The 17,500-nt window shown below is 44.6% G+C and overlaps 1 protein-coding gene across 1 annotated transcript in view; it reads left to right on the top strand.

Annotated features, from left to right (window-relative positions):
- Positions 1-12,374, top strand: part of gabrb1 (gamma-aminobutyric acid type A receptor subunit beta1) — a gene marked incomplete at both ends in the record, with an annotated part of 44,793 nt that extends 32,419 nt beyond the window's left edge. The window contains 5 exons of the mRNA XM_080850489.1: positions 79-161; positions 5,102-5,236; positions 5,830-5,982; positions 6,860-7,113; positions 12,024-12,374. Coding sequence (XP_080706615.1) covers positions 79-161; positions 5,102-5,236; positions 5,830-5,982; positions 6,860-7,113; positions 12,024-12,374 — 976 coding nt within the window. The remainder of the gene's footprint in view (positions 1-78; positions 162-5,101; positions 5,237-5,829; positions 5,983-6,859; positions 7,114-12,023) is intronic.
- Between the last annotated feature and the right edge of the window lie 5,126 nt (positions 12,375-17,500).

The raw sequence follows: 17,500 nt of genomic DNA, 5'->3' as shown, positions 1-17,500 counted from the left end.
GCTGTATTAATTGGTTAGCGTTTGTTTCGATGGAGCGCAGTTAGATTGATGTGATTTGTGTCTCTGTTTTTCTAACAGGATCACCACCACGGCCGCCTGCATGATGGACCTGCGCAGATACCCCCTGGACGAGCAGAACTGCACCTTGGAGATAGAGAGCTGTGAGTTCGCCCCGTCGCACTTTGATGACATCATGAGAGGAAGGGGGGGGGGGGGGGGGGGGGTGGCCTGATGCTTCAAAGCTGAAAGGTTGCTGAGGATGTGTCATGTGACACGAGGAGAAGGAGATGTGATTGCGTTAATAAGGGGTTAATTGGGGGTTAATTTAAGGTTAATTGAGCGTTCTAACAAGGCTTGGCACAGAGGCGGTTTGTGCAAGGTCACCTACGTTGTGGTAACCATAGCGATATGATTGGTGGGGCATCTCTAATGCTTCTAAGGGCTGTTGGTCTGGAAAATCCTAAATCCTAGTCTCCCTCGCTCTCTCACACACACACACACACCAAAAATGAATCAATATTCGTGTCACATCAGTGTATGCAGCCACACAGTCTGCAGTCACATTTGCTCATTCTTTAATTTCTTCATTGCGTCTCGGTAAGTCGATTTTCAGACTGTATTTGTGTACACCTGTGTGTCAGCGCAAGTGTATGTATGCCTGTGTGTGTGTGTGTGTGTGTGTGTGTGTGTGTGTGTATGTGTGTGTGTGTGTGTTTGAGTGTGTGTGTGTGTGTGTATGTGACAGAAAGAGAGAGAGAGAGAGAGAGAAGGAGAACATATTGTGTGTGTGTGTGTGTGTGTGTGTGTGTGTGTGTGTGTGTGTGTGTGTGTGTGTGTGTGCGTGTGTGTGTGTTTGTGTGTGTGTGTGTGTGTGTGCATTGATGGGTGTGCTGCGTGAGCACCGAAAACCTGCGCGTTAGCGTTGGTGCGCGTTAGCGATGGAGGTTGGAGGTTAGTGCAAGGTCCCCAGGGCCTCGCTCTCACCCCAGAAAGAGAGAGGCGGTGCAGATTAGAAAAGACAAACTTCAGCACTTCTGCAGCACTCTAATGCAGTGCAGGCCTTAGCGAGACGCCGACCGCTTCATCTCGCATTCCTCGCGCATACACACGCCGCTGCTCAGATGGCCAGTCTCCCGGCAGACTCTCTCCAAAGAACATTCACCCCAGGTACACCCTCTGAAAACTCCTCTTGCACTCCGTCCCTTCAGAACAGCCCTTTTGGATACCAATTATAGCCAGTGATTCGGCACAAAAAAAATATATTTTATTCCCGTAGTTTGGGGAAAAAAAAGGTGTCTGGCTCCTCAAATCCTTGCGCATGAATCATTTTATTTTATCAACTAGACAAAATCCAGAATGAGAGAATAGAAACGTTTTTTCAAGAGAAGCTCAGGAAAACAGGAGAGTTGTTGCTAAGTAGCTTTGTCACAGTTGGAAAAAAGGACAATAGTGAGCTAATCAACCATGTTTTGCAGTTTCAGATTCAGTCGCCACCACTGTTCACGTCTGACGTTTTTTCTTCCCTATTCTTGTCTGGATTGTGCGAGTATTTAAGATTCAGGCCTACGTATGTCTGAGGCAGTCCCTCTATGTCCATCTCAGCGCTTTTTCTGCCTATCGGTGACTTTCGTTTTTTTGCTAATCGGTCGAAAATGCTAGAAGACATCCCTATCCTGTGCCTTTTGACGAGGGCCTTCCTCAGGTTCCCCTCGCTAAAAGAAAACACTCTGGCTGTGCAGATGCCTCTGACCCAGAGGTGGAACCTTTTGCGTTTCCGAAAAAAGAGAGAGGCTCTTCCTTGTCTTTTGTGTACACCATCTGTTTTTGCTAATTAGCACAGCTCTTCAACCAGGAGGTAGAAATAATGAGTGAGATAAGCTGGCTCAGTATGCCGGCGAGGCTAAAGCATCATTGCCTTTTCTTTGGGGACCTTAATTGTCTTGCATTCATGTAGACTTCCAGCTAACATGAGGGCGTGTCTTCTAGGGTTCAAATTAGAGGAATACAAGTTGGTCGGTACAGTGGTGTAGTGGTCCCTGGAGAAGTGGGTATACTCACTATTTTTTAAACAGCCCATACAGCACAGGATAAATGCCCTGTTTTGAGAAGTGGGTATACTCTTTATTTTTTTTAAACAGCCCATACAGCACAGGATAAATGCCCTGTTTTAAGAAGTGGGTATACTCTTTTTTTTTTTAAACAGCCCATACAGCACAGGATAAATGCCCTGTTTTGAGAAGTGGGTATACTCTTTATTTTTTTTAAACAGCCCATACAGCACAGGATAAATGCCCTGTTTTGAGAAGTTGGTATACGCAATGCTGACTGAAAAATAAGTGGGTATACTCCGTGGACTACACCACTGGGTCGGTATATGCATTTCATCAGTAAAACCATCAGTGCTGTGAAGGCTGTGCTGCCTCTTCTTCCTCTCATTTTACCTCACCCAAGTTAATCAAGATTCAGTCAATTCTTTCATTTAACAAAACAGCCTACTGGCCCTAGTATGAAGCTGCCAGAATGTTGTGCTCTCACGTGAAACATTAGCTCCAACCAACATGAGAAGTTTAAATGCACACAGTACTCATTACCTATTAATACAGTCATCCATAGTTTCATTACCTACCTATTAATACAGTCATCCATAGATTCATTAACTACCTATTAATACAGTCATCCATAGATTCATTAACTACCTATTAATACAGTCATCCATAGTTTCATTAACTACCTATTAATACAGTCATCCATAGTTTCATTACCTACCTATTAATACAGTCATCCATAGTTTCTCACTGGCTTGCTGTTCAGGTTTTGCTTTCACTTTCACTTTCACTTTCACTTTCACTTTCATTGTGTATTTTCTACTGAAATACACAGACATGTGTTTTTCTATGAGCTACCAGAACAGGTCAGTAGAATTACCTTTAAACATTTTTGCTCGCATAGATCTTTTTTGAAAGCCATTTCAGCTTTAGTCTCCGTAGCGCTGCCCTGAAAGGAATAAGTGCCAAAACAAGTTCACGGCTTTTGCGTGTGCTGGTGTTAACATGCTGTCTGACGTAACTGACGGTTTTCTTTACTTCCAGGACTGTTTCCCCGGGGGGAGCATGCTCTTGTTTTTCCAAAAGTTTCATAGTTTTGGGGGGGGCACTGTAGCTCACACAGTAGTCTCGACCACATTCGGGCTTGACGCCCATGGATGACACAGGTTCGAATTTGGCCCAATGTCTTTTCGAGTCCACTCCCCACTTCCTCGCCCTCTCATTTCCTGTCCCACTCTTCACTTACCTATCAATTAAAGGCATAAAAAAAAGCCAAAAACAAATCTTAAAACAAAAAGTTTCACAGTCCGTCCATCCATACATCCCATAAAAGTCTTATAGATGTTATGTGCCGTGCCGGTGAAGCCTCCAGATTTTTTTGGCACAGGTCAGGTTAGGAGTGCTCTCCTGGCTCACCCTCAATTTCAATCAAATCTTCACACTTTTGCCAACGTTTCCATCTGTTCCTGCTCGTGCTGTGAGATAAGCACGCCATGTTAGCAGGTTTGTAGCATTAGGTAGGAGATTTATCAGTGGCAGTGGCGTGCTGAAATCTCAAGCATGTGGTCCTGACATGTAAGGATAGTGTAGCAACATTACTGTTTGAAGGTAGCATGTGGCGTAGCATCCTGTGCCATTAAACTGGGTTTCTCTCTCAATATCTTTGTCTATCTGTCAACCCATCTTTCTCATCCAACAACTGTGTTTCGCTCTCTCTCTCTCTCTCTCTGTCTCTCTGTCTCTCTCTCTCTCTCTCTCTCTCTCTGTCTCTCTCCCACTCCGCTGGAGTGACAGACAGTGTTAGTAATTGGGTACTCGCTCTGCTGAACACACATCTGTAGTTATCAGATGTTCCTGTCGTGTCAGCGAGCAAAACACACATCACCAGACTGGGGTCACGCACACACACAAGCACACACACACACATACACACACACACACACACACACACACAGGGCTGACCAAACACAAATGATACCATGAACCGCAATATGCACACCACTTCTTCCGTCAATGAGATCACATACGTGGAAAGTTCTTTGGACCACATGATCTCCTCCACTGCTGTACAGAAATCATTGTGAACCTGTACAATGTTTTGATTTGAACTGTCCATCGTTGCTATTGGAGATCTGGCTGGGCTGCGTGGTGTATCAAATGGACATGCCCTGGGGGGCACTGTAGCTCACACAGTAGCCTCGACCACACAATGAAGCTCAAGGAGGTCACAGGTTCGAATCCGGCCTGATGCCATTTCTCCTGTCCACTCCCCACCTCTTCTCCCTATCATTTCCTGTCCAACTCTGCACTAATCTATCCATTACAGGCATAAAAAGCCAAAAACAAATCTTAAAAAAAAAAAAATGGACGTGTCCTGTACTGTGTTGTAATTTGTCCCTCTCTAAACGTTTTCTGTACTCGGGATTGGCCACTTGCCTCCGCTTGTGCCCTCTGCCCACAGAGGACGTTGGGGCTGATATATTTTCTCATGGTTGGGAAGGGGGCTGGGAGCGTATTTGCTAATAAAGTGCTAATAGTTGGAGCGGCTGAAGAGGGCCTGTAGATAAGCAGGCTGTCCGTGGGGACGGAGAGAGACAGTCAGCCCTGGTTAATTACTGCCAGACCCGCTCCAACTCTCACGGCCCGCGCTGCCCCTAACAATCACAGAAGAGACAAATCACATCGTCCCTCCCCCCCCCACCCCCCGCTTGCGCTATCTCTCTCTCATTACTTTTCTTTCTCTGTCTCTATCGCCTGCTTTTGGTGCTCCCCACCCCTTCTCCTCCTCCTCCTCCTCCTCCTCCTTCACCTCCTCCTCCTCCTCCTCTTCCTCCTCCTTCTCCTCCTCCTCCTCGTCCTCTTTCTCCTCCTCTTCCTCTCCTCCTCCTCCTCCTCCTCCTCCTTCTCCTCCTCTTCCTCGTCCATCCTCTTAACCCACCACCACCCGCCATTCCCTCTCTGCTCTTAAATTGTGGTGATGTGTGCTTAGCGTAGCCCGTCCGCTGACCCCTGTGCCAAGGTGTTAAAACGATGATGTATTCCTCTTTGGCTTGCAGACGGCTACACCACGGACGACATCGAGTTCTACTGGCAGGCTGGCAAATCAGTGAGGGGCGTGAACAACATCGAACTGCCTCAGTTCTCCATCATCGACTACCAAACCATCTCCAAGAAAGCCGTGTTTGCCACAGGTACGTCCTGTGAAAGGGAGTCCCTGGTGGTTTCAAATGTGTCAGATTTGCACCAAAAGGGATTTTTAGTAGGAATCCAACTATTGTGGGAATACTGTCATAGGCCAGTCAACATATTATCAAAATGTCCATTTGGGAATGCTGTGAATGATTTTAGTAATATAGTGAATTACCATTTTGAGAGTGATTTAAATGCTTTTAGTGGTGTAGTACGTCATCTGAGGTCATAGGTGAAAAGTGGGAAGATGGATGCACAATAAGAGCTGAAATGATTATGATGAGGTCAGTGGGGCCATATGATGACCTGTGGTTGTGTGTGTGTGTGTGTGTGTGTGTGTGTGTGTGTGTGTGTGTGTGACCTGTAGTGTGAGTGTGTGTGTGTGTGTGTGTGTGTGTGTGTGTGTGACCTGTGGTGTGAGTGTGTGTATGGGGGTGTATCTACTTGTATCAAAAAGTCCTGGACAGATTACACAGAACAGATGTTTTGCATTTTAGCCTCCAAAAATAGAAACAAGTAATTCATTAATTTCCTTCCTTTGTGTGTGTATCTGTTTGTTCATGTGTGTGTCCGTGTGTCCGTGTGTGTGTTGCAGGCTCATACCCCCGTTTGTCTCTGAGTTTTAAGCTGAAGAGGAACATCGGCTACTTCATCCTACAGACTTACATGCCCTCCACCCTGATCACCATCCTGTCCTGGGTCTCCTTCTGGATCAACTACGACGCCTCAGCTGCTCGAGTGGCTTTAGGTGTGTGTGTGTGTGTGTGTGTGTGTGTGTGTGTGTGTGTGTGTGTGTGTGTGTGTGTGTGTGTGTGTGTGTGTGTGTGTGTGTGTGTGTGTGTGTGTGTGTAATATATCCTGCATTTATAGTCCATCAAATACATATGGAGTATATTTCTAATGCATTAGATGTGTTGTGTGTGTGTGTGTGTGTGTCTTTGTGTGTGTGTGTGTGTGTGTGTGTGTGTGTGTGTGTGTGTGTGTGTGTGTGTGTGTGTGTGTGGTGGGGAGAGTCATTGCCACTCAACAGTTACTCTCGCTTAGCTCTCTGCTTGTGTGAGTCAGTGAGGGACGCATTTTTCTTACTGTCAGTTCCTCGCTGAATAATTTCTCTGACGTCATTTAATAAGCATTACATAATTTACCTCAAGAACAGTTTGATCTCCTTCTCCTGCTAATCACCATCAGTCTCTCTTTCTGTCTCTGTCTCTCGCTCTTTCTCACTCTCTCTCTCTCTCCCCCTCTCGGCCCTCTCTCTGTCTCACTCTGTCTCTCTCTCTCCCCTTCTCTCTGTCTCCCCCCTCTCTCTATCCCCCCCTCTCTCTGTCTCTCTTTGTCTCCCCCTCTCTCTCTGTCTCACTCTGTCTCTCTCTCTCTCCCCCCCTCTCTCTACCCCCCCCTCTCTCTCTGTCTCACTCTGTCTCTTTCTCTCCCCCCTCTCTCTATCCCCCTCTCTCTCTGTCTCACTCTGTCTCTCTCTCTCCCCCCTCTCTCTATCCCCCTCTCTCTGTCTCACTCTGTCTCTCTCTCTCTCCCCTTCTCTCTGTCTCCCCCCCCTCTCTCTGTCCCAGCACACAGGGCCTCAAAGCTGTTCCTCTCACGCTCTTCTCCTCTGTCCCCCATAGGGATCACTACCGTGCTGACCATGACCACCATCAACACACATTTGCGCGAGACCCTGCCCAAGATCCCGTACGTGAAGGCCATCGACATTTACCTGATGGGCTGCTTCGTCTTCGTGTTCCTGGCACTGTTGGAGTACGCCTTCGTCAACTACATCTTCTTCGGCCGAGGCCCGCACCTGCAGAAGAAGAAGGCCGAGAACTTAGCCAAGAGCACCAACGAGAAGCAGCAGCGCATGGACGCCAACAAAGTCCAGGTGGGGGCAACACACACAAAATCACGCTGGGGGAAACACACACAAAGTCCAGGTGGGGGAAACACACACAAAGTCCAGGTGGGGGAAACACACACAAAGTCCAGGTGGGGGAAACACACACAAAATCACGCTGTACGGTGTTGAACGTTAATGTAGAATGTAGAAGTTCTCTGAGGCGCATTGTGTTACCTCCTGGTATGAAATGCGCTGTATAAATAAAGTTGATTTGATTTTTTTTTTTAGATTTTTTGAGGCTTTTTGGCTTTAATTGATAGTTTTTAGTGAAGAGTGGGACAGGAAATGAGAGGGAGAAGAGGTGGCGAGTGGACAGGAGAAATGACATCAGGCCGGAATCGAACCTGTGTCCTCCATGGGCATTAAGCCTGAATGTGGTCGGGGCTACTGGTTGCGCCACAGTGCCTGCCACACTTGTTCTTGTATCTCCTCTTGAGCAAACTCAAGTACACGCAGTGCATTCATTTGGCCAACTGCATTAGACACCCATGAAACAAGCCCCCACGGATGTCTAAATCTTTTCATTGTCGCTTGTGTGTGTGTGTGTGTGTGTGTGTGTGACCTGTAGTGTGAGTGTGTGTGTGTGTGTGTGTGTGTGTGTGTGTGTGTGTGTCTAAATCTTTTCATTGTCGCTTCGTCCCAGGTGACTAACATTTGAACGCCTCTTGGATGATCACCCGTCGTAAATTAGGGCTTAATTAGTCGCACTTGAGCAACATGCGATTAGCCAAGTCAAACGCAGTCTAAGAGAAAAACACTCTTCGTACATACGGCCCTACATTTTTACACCCCGGAAACACAGTTGTTTGGGTTTAACTTCTTTCTCCTCAAGCCAAATCTTACAATCTACAATCTTGCAAGGCAATCCTAAAAAAAATGTATGCCTGTAATTGGGCACTTTGAATCTCTTCCAACAGCATCAGCCAACTCCAGACATGCTGTAACCACGCTGCATGAAACCTGCAGTGTGAGTGTGTGTGTGTGTGTGTGTGTGTGTGACCTGTAGTGTGAGTGTTTGTGTGTGTGACCTGTGGTGTGTTTGTGTGTGTGTGTGTGTGTGACATTTGTGTCATGGAGACATTTTTTAAGTGCTGATTAGTTTTTCTCATGTAGGCAGTTTTCAGACAGGCAACTAACTTTAAATAAACTGTGCTAACTCCACACGTTACTCGAGGTTAAAAAGCCATCAGAATGTTATCACAGACTGTAGACTTCTGTACTGAATTTTTCATGTGGAAGTCATGTGAACTTACTTACTTATGCAAAAACATGAGCTTGTATTTCCGATGCTTGCATTTCCAAAAGGGATGAAAATTGCACCCAAGCTGTCTGGCGGTTTTTCTTCTGTGCCTAATTGGTTCTTAGCATCTTGCACAGACCTGTCACAGGGAATCCGATTTTTTTTTTGCATAGTTTATTGGTCTTCATGCACGGTCCTGTCAAATGTAAGCGTAAGGTGGACTTAATGTTATTTAGACATGGTCAAAATGGGTGCTCATGCAGTGTGACGTTTTATTTCCACATTTTAGTCAGAATAGTGCGGACATGCCCATCTTGGGGCACACCCAGCGCAGCGTAATGGGCTTTCAATTTTGTATCTATTTATTTATTTATTTTAGGCCTTTTATGGATAGATTAGTGCAGAGTTGGACAGGAAATGATAGGGAGAAGAGGTGGGGAGTGGACAGGAGAAATTGCATTGGGCCGGATTCAAACCCGTGACCTCCTTGAGCTTCAATCCCGAATGTGGTCGAGGCTACTGTGTGAGCTACAGTACCCCCCTGTATCTACTTATTTTAATCTGAGTACTAATGGGACCGCTGGTGTCACACTAGATGAAATGGCCATTAGCACTCCCCTACCACTCCTAATGAAGTATTTACCAACATGTCTATTCTCAAGAGTTTGTCATTGCCTGGGATTATTTATGCAGGGTATTACGAATTCCGCAGAACATATAGAAAGTTTAAATTAGTTTAAGTAAATCAGTGACATTTGGATGAAATTGGATGAGATGCAGTGACTTTACTTGCCTTCCAATATATAACTAATCCTGTCTGAATATGGCTTAAGATGTATGTCTTTCGAGTACAGGGTATCACTACATTTTGAGCATGTTTTAAACAAGAGGTCCCAATAGATCCCATTAGTCTATACTGGATGCCTTTCCACATAGATATGGGCCCAGGTCAGAATGAACAAATCGGCAAGTTAGATTTAATTGTATAGCACAGTTAATACACATTTGTCATTCAAAGTCCTTTTTAAACAAGGAGATGAAAGAACATAGAAAAATAAGAGATTAAAAGAAAGCTAAAGGAACATAGAACAAATAAATGTATAATAAAGGAAATAAATAAAAAGTGCATTCAATCAAAGCATCTGAGTACAGTTTAGCCTTAAGTCTATATTTGAAACTGGCTGCAGTTGGAACACCTTTGCTGGCCTGAGGAAGTTGGTTCCAGAGCTGAGTAGCATAGCAGCTAAAAGCTGCTTCTCCATGTTCAGTTCTGACAGTATGTATCACCAACAGATTTCTCTCCAGTAATCTGAGACGTTTAGCAGATGTGTACTGCTGAAACAATACGAGGGCTAATTTGGTCCTGTCCCATTTAGTGATTTATAAACAAGCAGCAGTGCTTAATCGTCTTTGAAAAAGAATTTGATTAATGTGGCTGTGTTTTTGAGACGGTAAAAAGCTGATTTAGCTATTGCATTCACATGGTTATTTAAATTGAGTTCTCAATAAATTAAGATACAAAGGTTTTTTAAAACAGTGTCCACTTGAGTTCTTTTGTATCAAGATGAGTAACAATCCTAAATCCCGACTCATTTTTACCCAAAAAGATTATATCAGTTTTGTTCTTATTCCGCTAAAGGATTTTGATGAAATCCAGCTGTTCATTTGTTTAATGCACTGACAAAAAGATTCTAGGGGACCATAGTCAGAAAAGCCATGATAAGCAATGGAATTGTCTTTATTAACACTAAAAGGTCTATATCCCTCGTCCGGGATATTTTTATTTTTGAGTTTTCGTCTTAGAGACATAAAAAGAACAACCACGGAAACATTGAACCCTTTTCTAATATTATTGCTGAGGTCTTCTAGAATAGAATCATATATTCCATTTGTGCATCAATGTTTTTAGTTAAGCAAAATGTACAAAAACATCAAGGCATGTCAGACAACTTAGAAAAGTCTAAAAGGCCTTGGACCTTAGAGTGGTCCAAGTGGGAGCTTATAAAGTTTGAATAATAAAGGCCCCAAGATAAACCCCTGGGGGACACCACGGGTCAAGGATGTTGTTTGTTGAGATATAGTTTCCAATGGCAAGTATGATCAAACCCAATGTTCCAGTCTGTGTAGTAATATATTATGATCTGCAGTGTCAAGGCTGCACTAAGGTCCAATAACACTAGGGCTGATGTTAATGACAGCTGTTTCAGTACTGTGGCGTGCTTAGCATGGAAACCTGACAGAAATATATCAAAATAGCCATTTGAAGGTGTTTAGTTCATTATAAAGTACCTTTTCAACCTTTGCCAAGTATGGGCCAGTAATTGTTTACTATAGAAGCACCTATATTATTATTTGTTAACAGCTGTTGGTAGGCAAGTAGCATGTGGAAGAGTTGAGATTCTGTACTGTTTTTTTTTCAGATTTCGATTATCTATCTATTTAAATTCTGTCAAAATCAAATTGAGTTTCCTTCTCTGTGTTGCTGTTTATTTACCTTTGAAATAAGACTCAAACTCACTGCACTTATTAGCATAGAGAAGTTCAGGCGCCAACTGTGAAGGGGGGTTAGTTAATGTGTGAAGCATCTCTTTATGGATTTGATAGTGGATCTGAAGTCTTCCTACACTCACTTTTTATGAGTTTAACAAATGGGTTTTGTTTCGTGATGCTTTCTGTTTGTCCTAAATGTCCTCCATAATATTAATTTGAATCAGCAAATCATCGTCAGAGTCTGACATTTGAATTGAGGTCCTTGAAAGTGCCTGCCAAAAAAGAGCTCTTGTGTGATCATTTATGACTCTTTCTACAGTCATAGATCAGAATGCGTGGGGACTTAAACACATCAAAGAACACACAGAGTCGATCAGATAAGGCCAAGTCCTTGACGGTTGTAGAGATATTGAGACCCTTTGTGATTACAAGGTCAAGGGTATCACCAAGAGGGTGAGCTGGGTCCTGTACATACAGTGTTATGGAGGAGGTAGAGCATTTAGTGCCTGAGCATAACTATCTTCTGGAATTATCTACAGGCAAGATGAAATATAATAAAACAATCAAAATCCGTACAAATTGCCAACAACAGTTTGCCTAGCTCATCAAGAAAAACTCTAGCGACTTAATGAGAACCCTTAAAAAGAGCACATAAGTGTTGATATGTGTGTGATTTAATGCAAGTATCACCAAATTATGTCTGTTTGCACTGAAAATATTCTATGAATTGATGGCTATTCCCCCTCCTCTTGTGTCTGTACTAGGTACACAATAGGTTTTACCTCCTTTCTCTATTCTCACTGGGTATGTATGAAATGTAGGTGTCTCCTTTTGCCATTCTCACTGGGTATGTATGACATGGAGGTGTCTTCCCACTGTCATTGTGACCTGTTGCCTTACTCCTGACTCCTCTCTTATTTTCTTCTCATCATCTCTCTTCCTCTATATCCCTCTCTTTCTTCTCTTCTATCTCTACCCATCTCTCACCTCTCTTACCCTCGGCTCTCCCTGTGCCTTTCGTCTTCACCCCTTCACCCCTCAACCCTCTCTCTCCTTCTCTCTCCTCTCCTCTCCTCTTCTCTCTCTCTCTCTCTCTCTCTCTCTCTCTCTCTCTTCCTCTATATCCCTCTCTTTCTCTCTTTCTCTCTCTCTCTCTCTCTCTCAGGTCGACGCTCATGGGAACATCCACCTGGCCAACATGGACCTGCGGAACGAGATGACCGGGGTGGAGATGCTGGGGGGCCTGGGAGGGACCAACACCATGTTCTCCTACGACAGCGCCAGCATCCAGTACCGCAAGCCAATGACGGGCCGCGACCTCTACGGCCGGCCCACCCCGTCGCTGGAGCGGCCGATCGCGCCCAAGAAGAGCCGCCTGCGCCGCCGGGCCTCGCAGCTCAAGGTGAAGATCCCCGACCTGACGGACGTCAACGCCATTGACAAGTGGTCGCGCGTCATCTTCCCGTGCTTCTTCAGCTTCTTCAACCTGGTCTACTGGCTATACTACGCTGGTTAAGTAGCCAGCCAACCCCCTCCCCTGCTGGTCACTCTGGGCTCTACTCGCCATGTCTGTCTGGCATAGGAGTTGCTGCGTGTCGGCCATCGTTTAATTGTGACTTACTCGGAGGAGGAAGGAACAAATCCCCAAAACAGGAAGGAGGTTGTTTTCAGTGTACATACAGTTGAATATATAAAAATATAAATACCTATATAAATAATATATATATATATATATATATATATAAATGACAAAAAAAGAAAATTATAATTTAAAAGAGAAGAACCAATGTTTAAAAAGAAATGTAATTTATTAATAATTTATCTTTATCTTGGCTTTTACTCTGTTCATTCATAGAGGTAGTCTAGTTAACATTAGTCCAGAGAATTAAGACACAACTCGACTCAGCACCTGCATTTGTGCCAAACACGGATCGCAGAGACTGATCTTCATCACGCAATGGCTTCCCCCCCCCTACAGGGAGACTCATGCTCATCCACTTAGACACACACACACACACACACACACACACACACACACACACACACACACAGAAGCAGACACCCATACATACACACATACACACACACACTCAGATACACACACATGAGCATACACCCACTCACACACACCCACACACACACATGAGCATACACCCACACACACACACACACAGACACACACACACACACACACACACACACACACACACACACACACACACACACACACACACACAGACACTTTCTGCATGCCAACAACTAACCCAGACTTTTAAAAAAAGGGAGAAAAAAAATAAGCCCTGAGCAAAATCCGAGAAAAAAAGGAATGTTTTTTTGTGTTGCTGCATCCCGTGAAATTTGTCAGTCATCTCCAGGGTCAGACACGAGCTTGTGTCTGTTTAAAACCACGTCCTGCTTCTGAGTTCGTCCTTTTAGAAAGTGAATTTTCAACATGGCATTCCCTTTACAGTTTCGGTTTGGTTTCAGCTCTGCACCACTAAGTTTGTCGTCACGGAATTCCCATCTCCAGTTCGAGACTACGTTCGACTTTACGAGAGAGGGGAATGAATAGGTCTTTTGAGGGTCACTCCACACGCGCATCCCGACCCTCCTTTGTGTTTAGCGCATTGTGCATGTGTGTGTATGTGTGTGAACAGACATGCTATATTTGCACTAAGAATTCAGCTGCCAGCTTTTCTCTCTCAACCAACGTGAGTGCAGATTCTCATCACACACACGCACCCGTGCTTCTCCAACACGGACAAAATCGGGACACACACCGGAGAGTATGAAATTAGAATCTGCAATTCCTCTCCAGAATCAGATTTCAGAAAAAATTAAGTATTTCTCACAGTGTCTGTGAGTATGTAAAATGTAATTTTCTTTAAAAGAAAACAGGTAACAAATGACCGATGATGTCACCGTGCTTAAAACCACTCGTACACACACACACTTTCTGTCTCTTTCTTTCTTTCTTTCTCTCTCTTTCGCTTTCTCTATCTCACTCTCTCTCTCTCTCTCTCTCTCTCTCTCACACACACACACACACACACACACAAACACACACACAAGCCCTCTGAGCACATGCCGTACACAGGTTGGATGAGTCCATCTAAATCTATTTGGTTTGTTGAGAGCATGTGTGGTCCATGCATATCAAGTTACACATTGCACATGCTGAAGGAAGCACCAGCCCCAGTTTGCTTTGGAGAATTACATTTTATAGACTCCACCCTCCCCCCCCCCCCCAAAGAACAAATACAGTTAGCCCAACATCCTGTATGTTTTGGTCCATTAAAGTACTTTCCAGTTATAATTTTTTTTGCTCCACTGTTAATCTCAGAAATTTGATATTGTAAAACAGAGATGAATTCAGTTTGGAGTGAACTCAACACAGGCTTATGTATCAGCTGCCAGACGATCTTGGCCCACCTTGGCTGTCAGTGCGTACCGGAGATGATGTAGGGTCAATAAAAGGGTGTGTCCTCAACCATCGCTAAGTACAATCAGCCAGCCAATGAGCTCGATTGATTTATCTCAGGCTAGGGCTAAACGCTCAGGGTATGGTTGTGCTAGCGGTTTTTCAAATCGCGATCAGAGCGACGGTTTCGAACTTACTTTCAGTCTGCTGAAAAGGGCAAGGTCATTGGCCTAAACATGTGGTGCATCTGCTATCTTGGCTGACAGGGAAAATATACTATATCTATCTATAAATATGTACACACACACAAACAAAAAAACTGACAGACGTCATCTAAATTCGGAACAAGTGGAAACAGAGGTCGTCGACAACAGGAAGTGATTTTAAAAGAAATCGATAATTAACGTATCTCGCTTTTCTCTCCTCATGGCTGAATTTGTGCCTTGATACGAAAAAAAAAAAAATCTCAATATTTTACAGGGTTTTCACTTCAACCTAGCGCGTAGTTTCGACTGAACTACTTGTACTTTTCTAGAGGACGGAAAGGAGGCGACCGACAGGTGGACTTTAGCTCTTTTACGATGCTATGTATTCATAGGTAACCATTAATAGTCATCCATGTAAATGAGTAGTTGGTAGTCGGACATTCCAGCGTTTCCATGACAATCTGTGATTGGGAGGGAACCCTGCTGTGGGAGATTGGGATTTTTGGATCTGGGAGTAGGAGGGGTCAGAGGTCGCGATGCCAGCCTCTGTTCCCCTCTCTCTCTCCTCTCCAGCGTGCCAAGAGGAGCGTCTCCAGTCTGCTGAAAATCCACTACACACACACACACACACACACACACACACACACACACACACACACACACACACACACACACACACACACACACACACACACACTAACACACACACACACACACACTTACACTAACACACACACACACACACACACTAACACACACACACACTAACACACACACACACACACACACACACACACACACACACACACACACACACACACACACACACACTAACACACACACACACACACACACACACACACACACACACACACACACACACACACACACACACACACTAACACACACACACACACACACACACTAACACTAACACTAAAACACACACACACACTTACACTAACACACACACACTAACACTAACACACACACACACACACACACTAACACACACACACACACACTAACACACACACACACACACACACTAACACACACCCACACACACACATGTACACACACACTAACACACACACACACACACACACACACACACACACACACACACACACACACACACACACACACACTAACACACACACACACACACACACACTAACACTAAAACACACACACACACTTACACTAACACACACACACTAACACTAACACACACACACACACTAACACACACACACACACACTAACACACACACACACACACACACTAACACACACCCACACACACACATGTACACACACACTAACACACACACACACACACACACACACACACACACACACACACACACACACACACACACACACACACACACACACACTAACACACACAAACACACACACACACATACACTCTTACCCTGCACTCATACCTCTTCCACACACATAATAAAGCATGTGCATGCACATGTCGCAGGAGCATCACACTCCAAACACACACACACACACACACACACACACTCACACACACACACAGAGAAGAAGAATAGCACATACACGCCTCAGTACTGAGACTCGACTTCATTTGGCCCCTCAGTGCTGGGATCCTTCACATGCGGACACTCCTACTCCACGCGCCACGCGTCCAATCAACATCTTTGGACTGGGATGTGAACCACAGCGGATGCCAAAAAAAGGTGAAGATTTCATAAGGTTCCTTCAAAGCTCTTACAGGTTACTGACTGGGCTCCTAATTGTGTATAATTGCTGTAAACTTCACTCACGCTCTCTTTTTCTCTATGTGCTCTCATTGCAATGTGTGAATGCATGTGTGTGTGTGTGTGTTATGCAAGTGTGATTGACTATGTGCGTGGATGTGAGAACGTGTGTGTGTGTGTGTGTGTGTGTGTGTGTGTATGTGCGTGCGTTAGTGTGTGTGTGTGTATGCGTGTCAGCATATGGATGCAAGCACACTTGTACATGTAAACTCCAGTGTTCCTGGAATTTGAAGGATTCAAATAAAATATCTCACCAAACCAAATGTGTGTCTCTGAGAAGTCTGTACTCTAACTCTGTGCATCCTGTGAAGTTCTCACAAGATATGCCTTCCTGTTAGGTCAAAGGTCAAAGGCCTCTGCACTCTTATTGGCTGATTTTGCACTGCACTGGTTGGTCGGCGACGACTCTTCGCATAACATATTCAGTTTAAGGGCTGATTCTTCACATAACATATGCAGGTTAAAGGGCTGATTCTTCACATAACATATGCAGGTTAAAGGGCTGATTCATCACCATAACAGGAACTGCTAATTACCTTCTTGCCTTGAGTAGTTGACCCCAGCTGTCCAGCACAGATGCAGGAACAGACTAATCATGTCTCCTGATTTGAAAAGACTTAATAAAAAACCGCAACACTTGCTCTCAGATTCAAACAGTCATAACAGAACATCTGTCTGCTTTCTGACATAATGCATTATGGTGTGCTGGCAACGTGGCAGGTGTTTCATTCAAGGAAGAGTCAACATTTGCTAGCGCCAGCGCTAAGGATGAACCAACTGCCATGCTTTACTCAAACTCACACTAGTAGTTCGACCCTAGAAGGTTTGACTTATTTAGTACTAGTAGCATGTAAGTGACATAGAGTTGAGCACATTTAGCTTCCTGGTATAGAAGAGTGCTGTTGGCTTACCTGCAATCCACAGAAAAATACACTTATGGCAGATAAGAGAACAATAACATTTTCAAAGCCCTTCATTTTCATGTCCCTTCAACAGACTCATTCAGCGGTGCAGATGGGATTTTTAAACTGGGGGGGACGCTAACATCGCCTAATCAGCTGTGCAGAGTTATTAACTGATGATTGTCGCCTTACGTAGGGAGAGTGGGGGGGACGGATCCGTGTCACTATGAATCTGGGGGGGGACATGTCCCCCCCCCGTCCCCAGTGCTATCTGCGCCCCTAGACTCATTGCATCATTGGCCCTTAGCCTTGGC

Source organism: Sprattus sprattus, assembly GCF_963457725.1.
Source record: "Sprattus sprattus genome assembly, chromosome: 13".
Lineage (NCBI taxonomy): Eukaryota > Metazoa > Chordata > Actinopteri > Clupeiformes > Clupeidae > Sprattus > Sprattus sprattus.
This window is presented reverse-complemented; position numbering and strand designations above follow the sequence as displayed.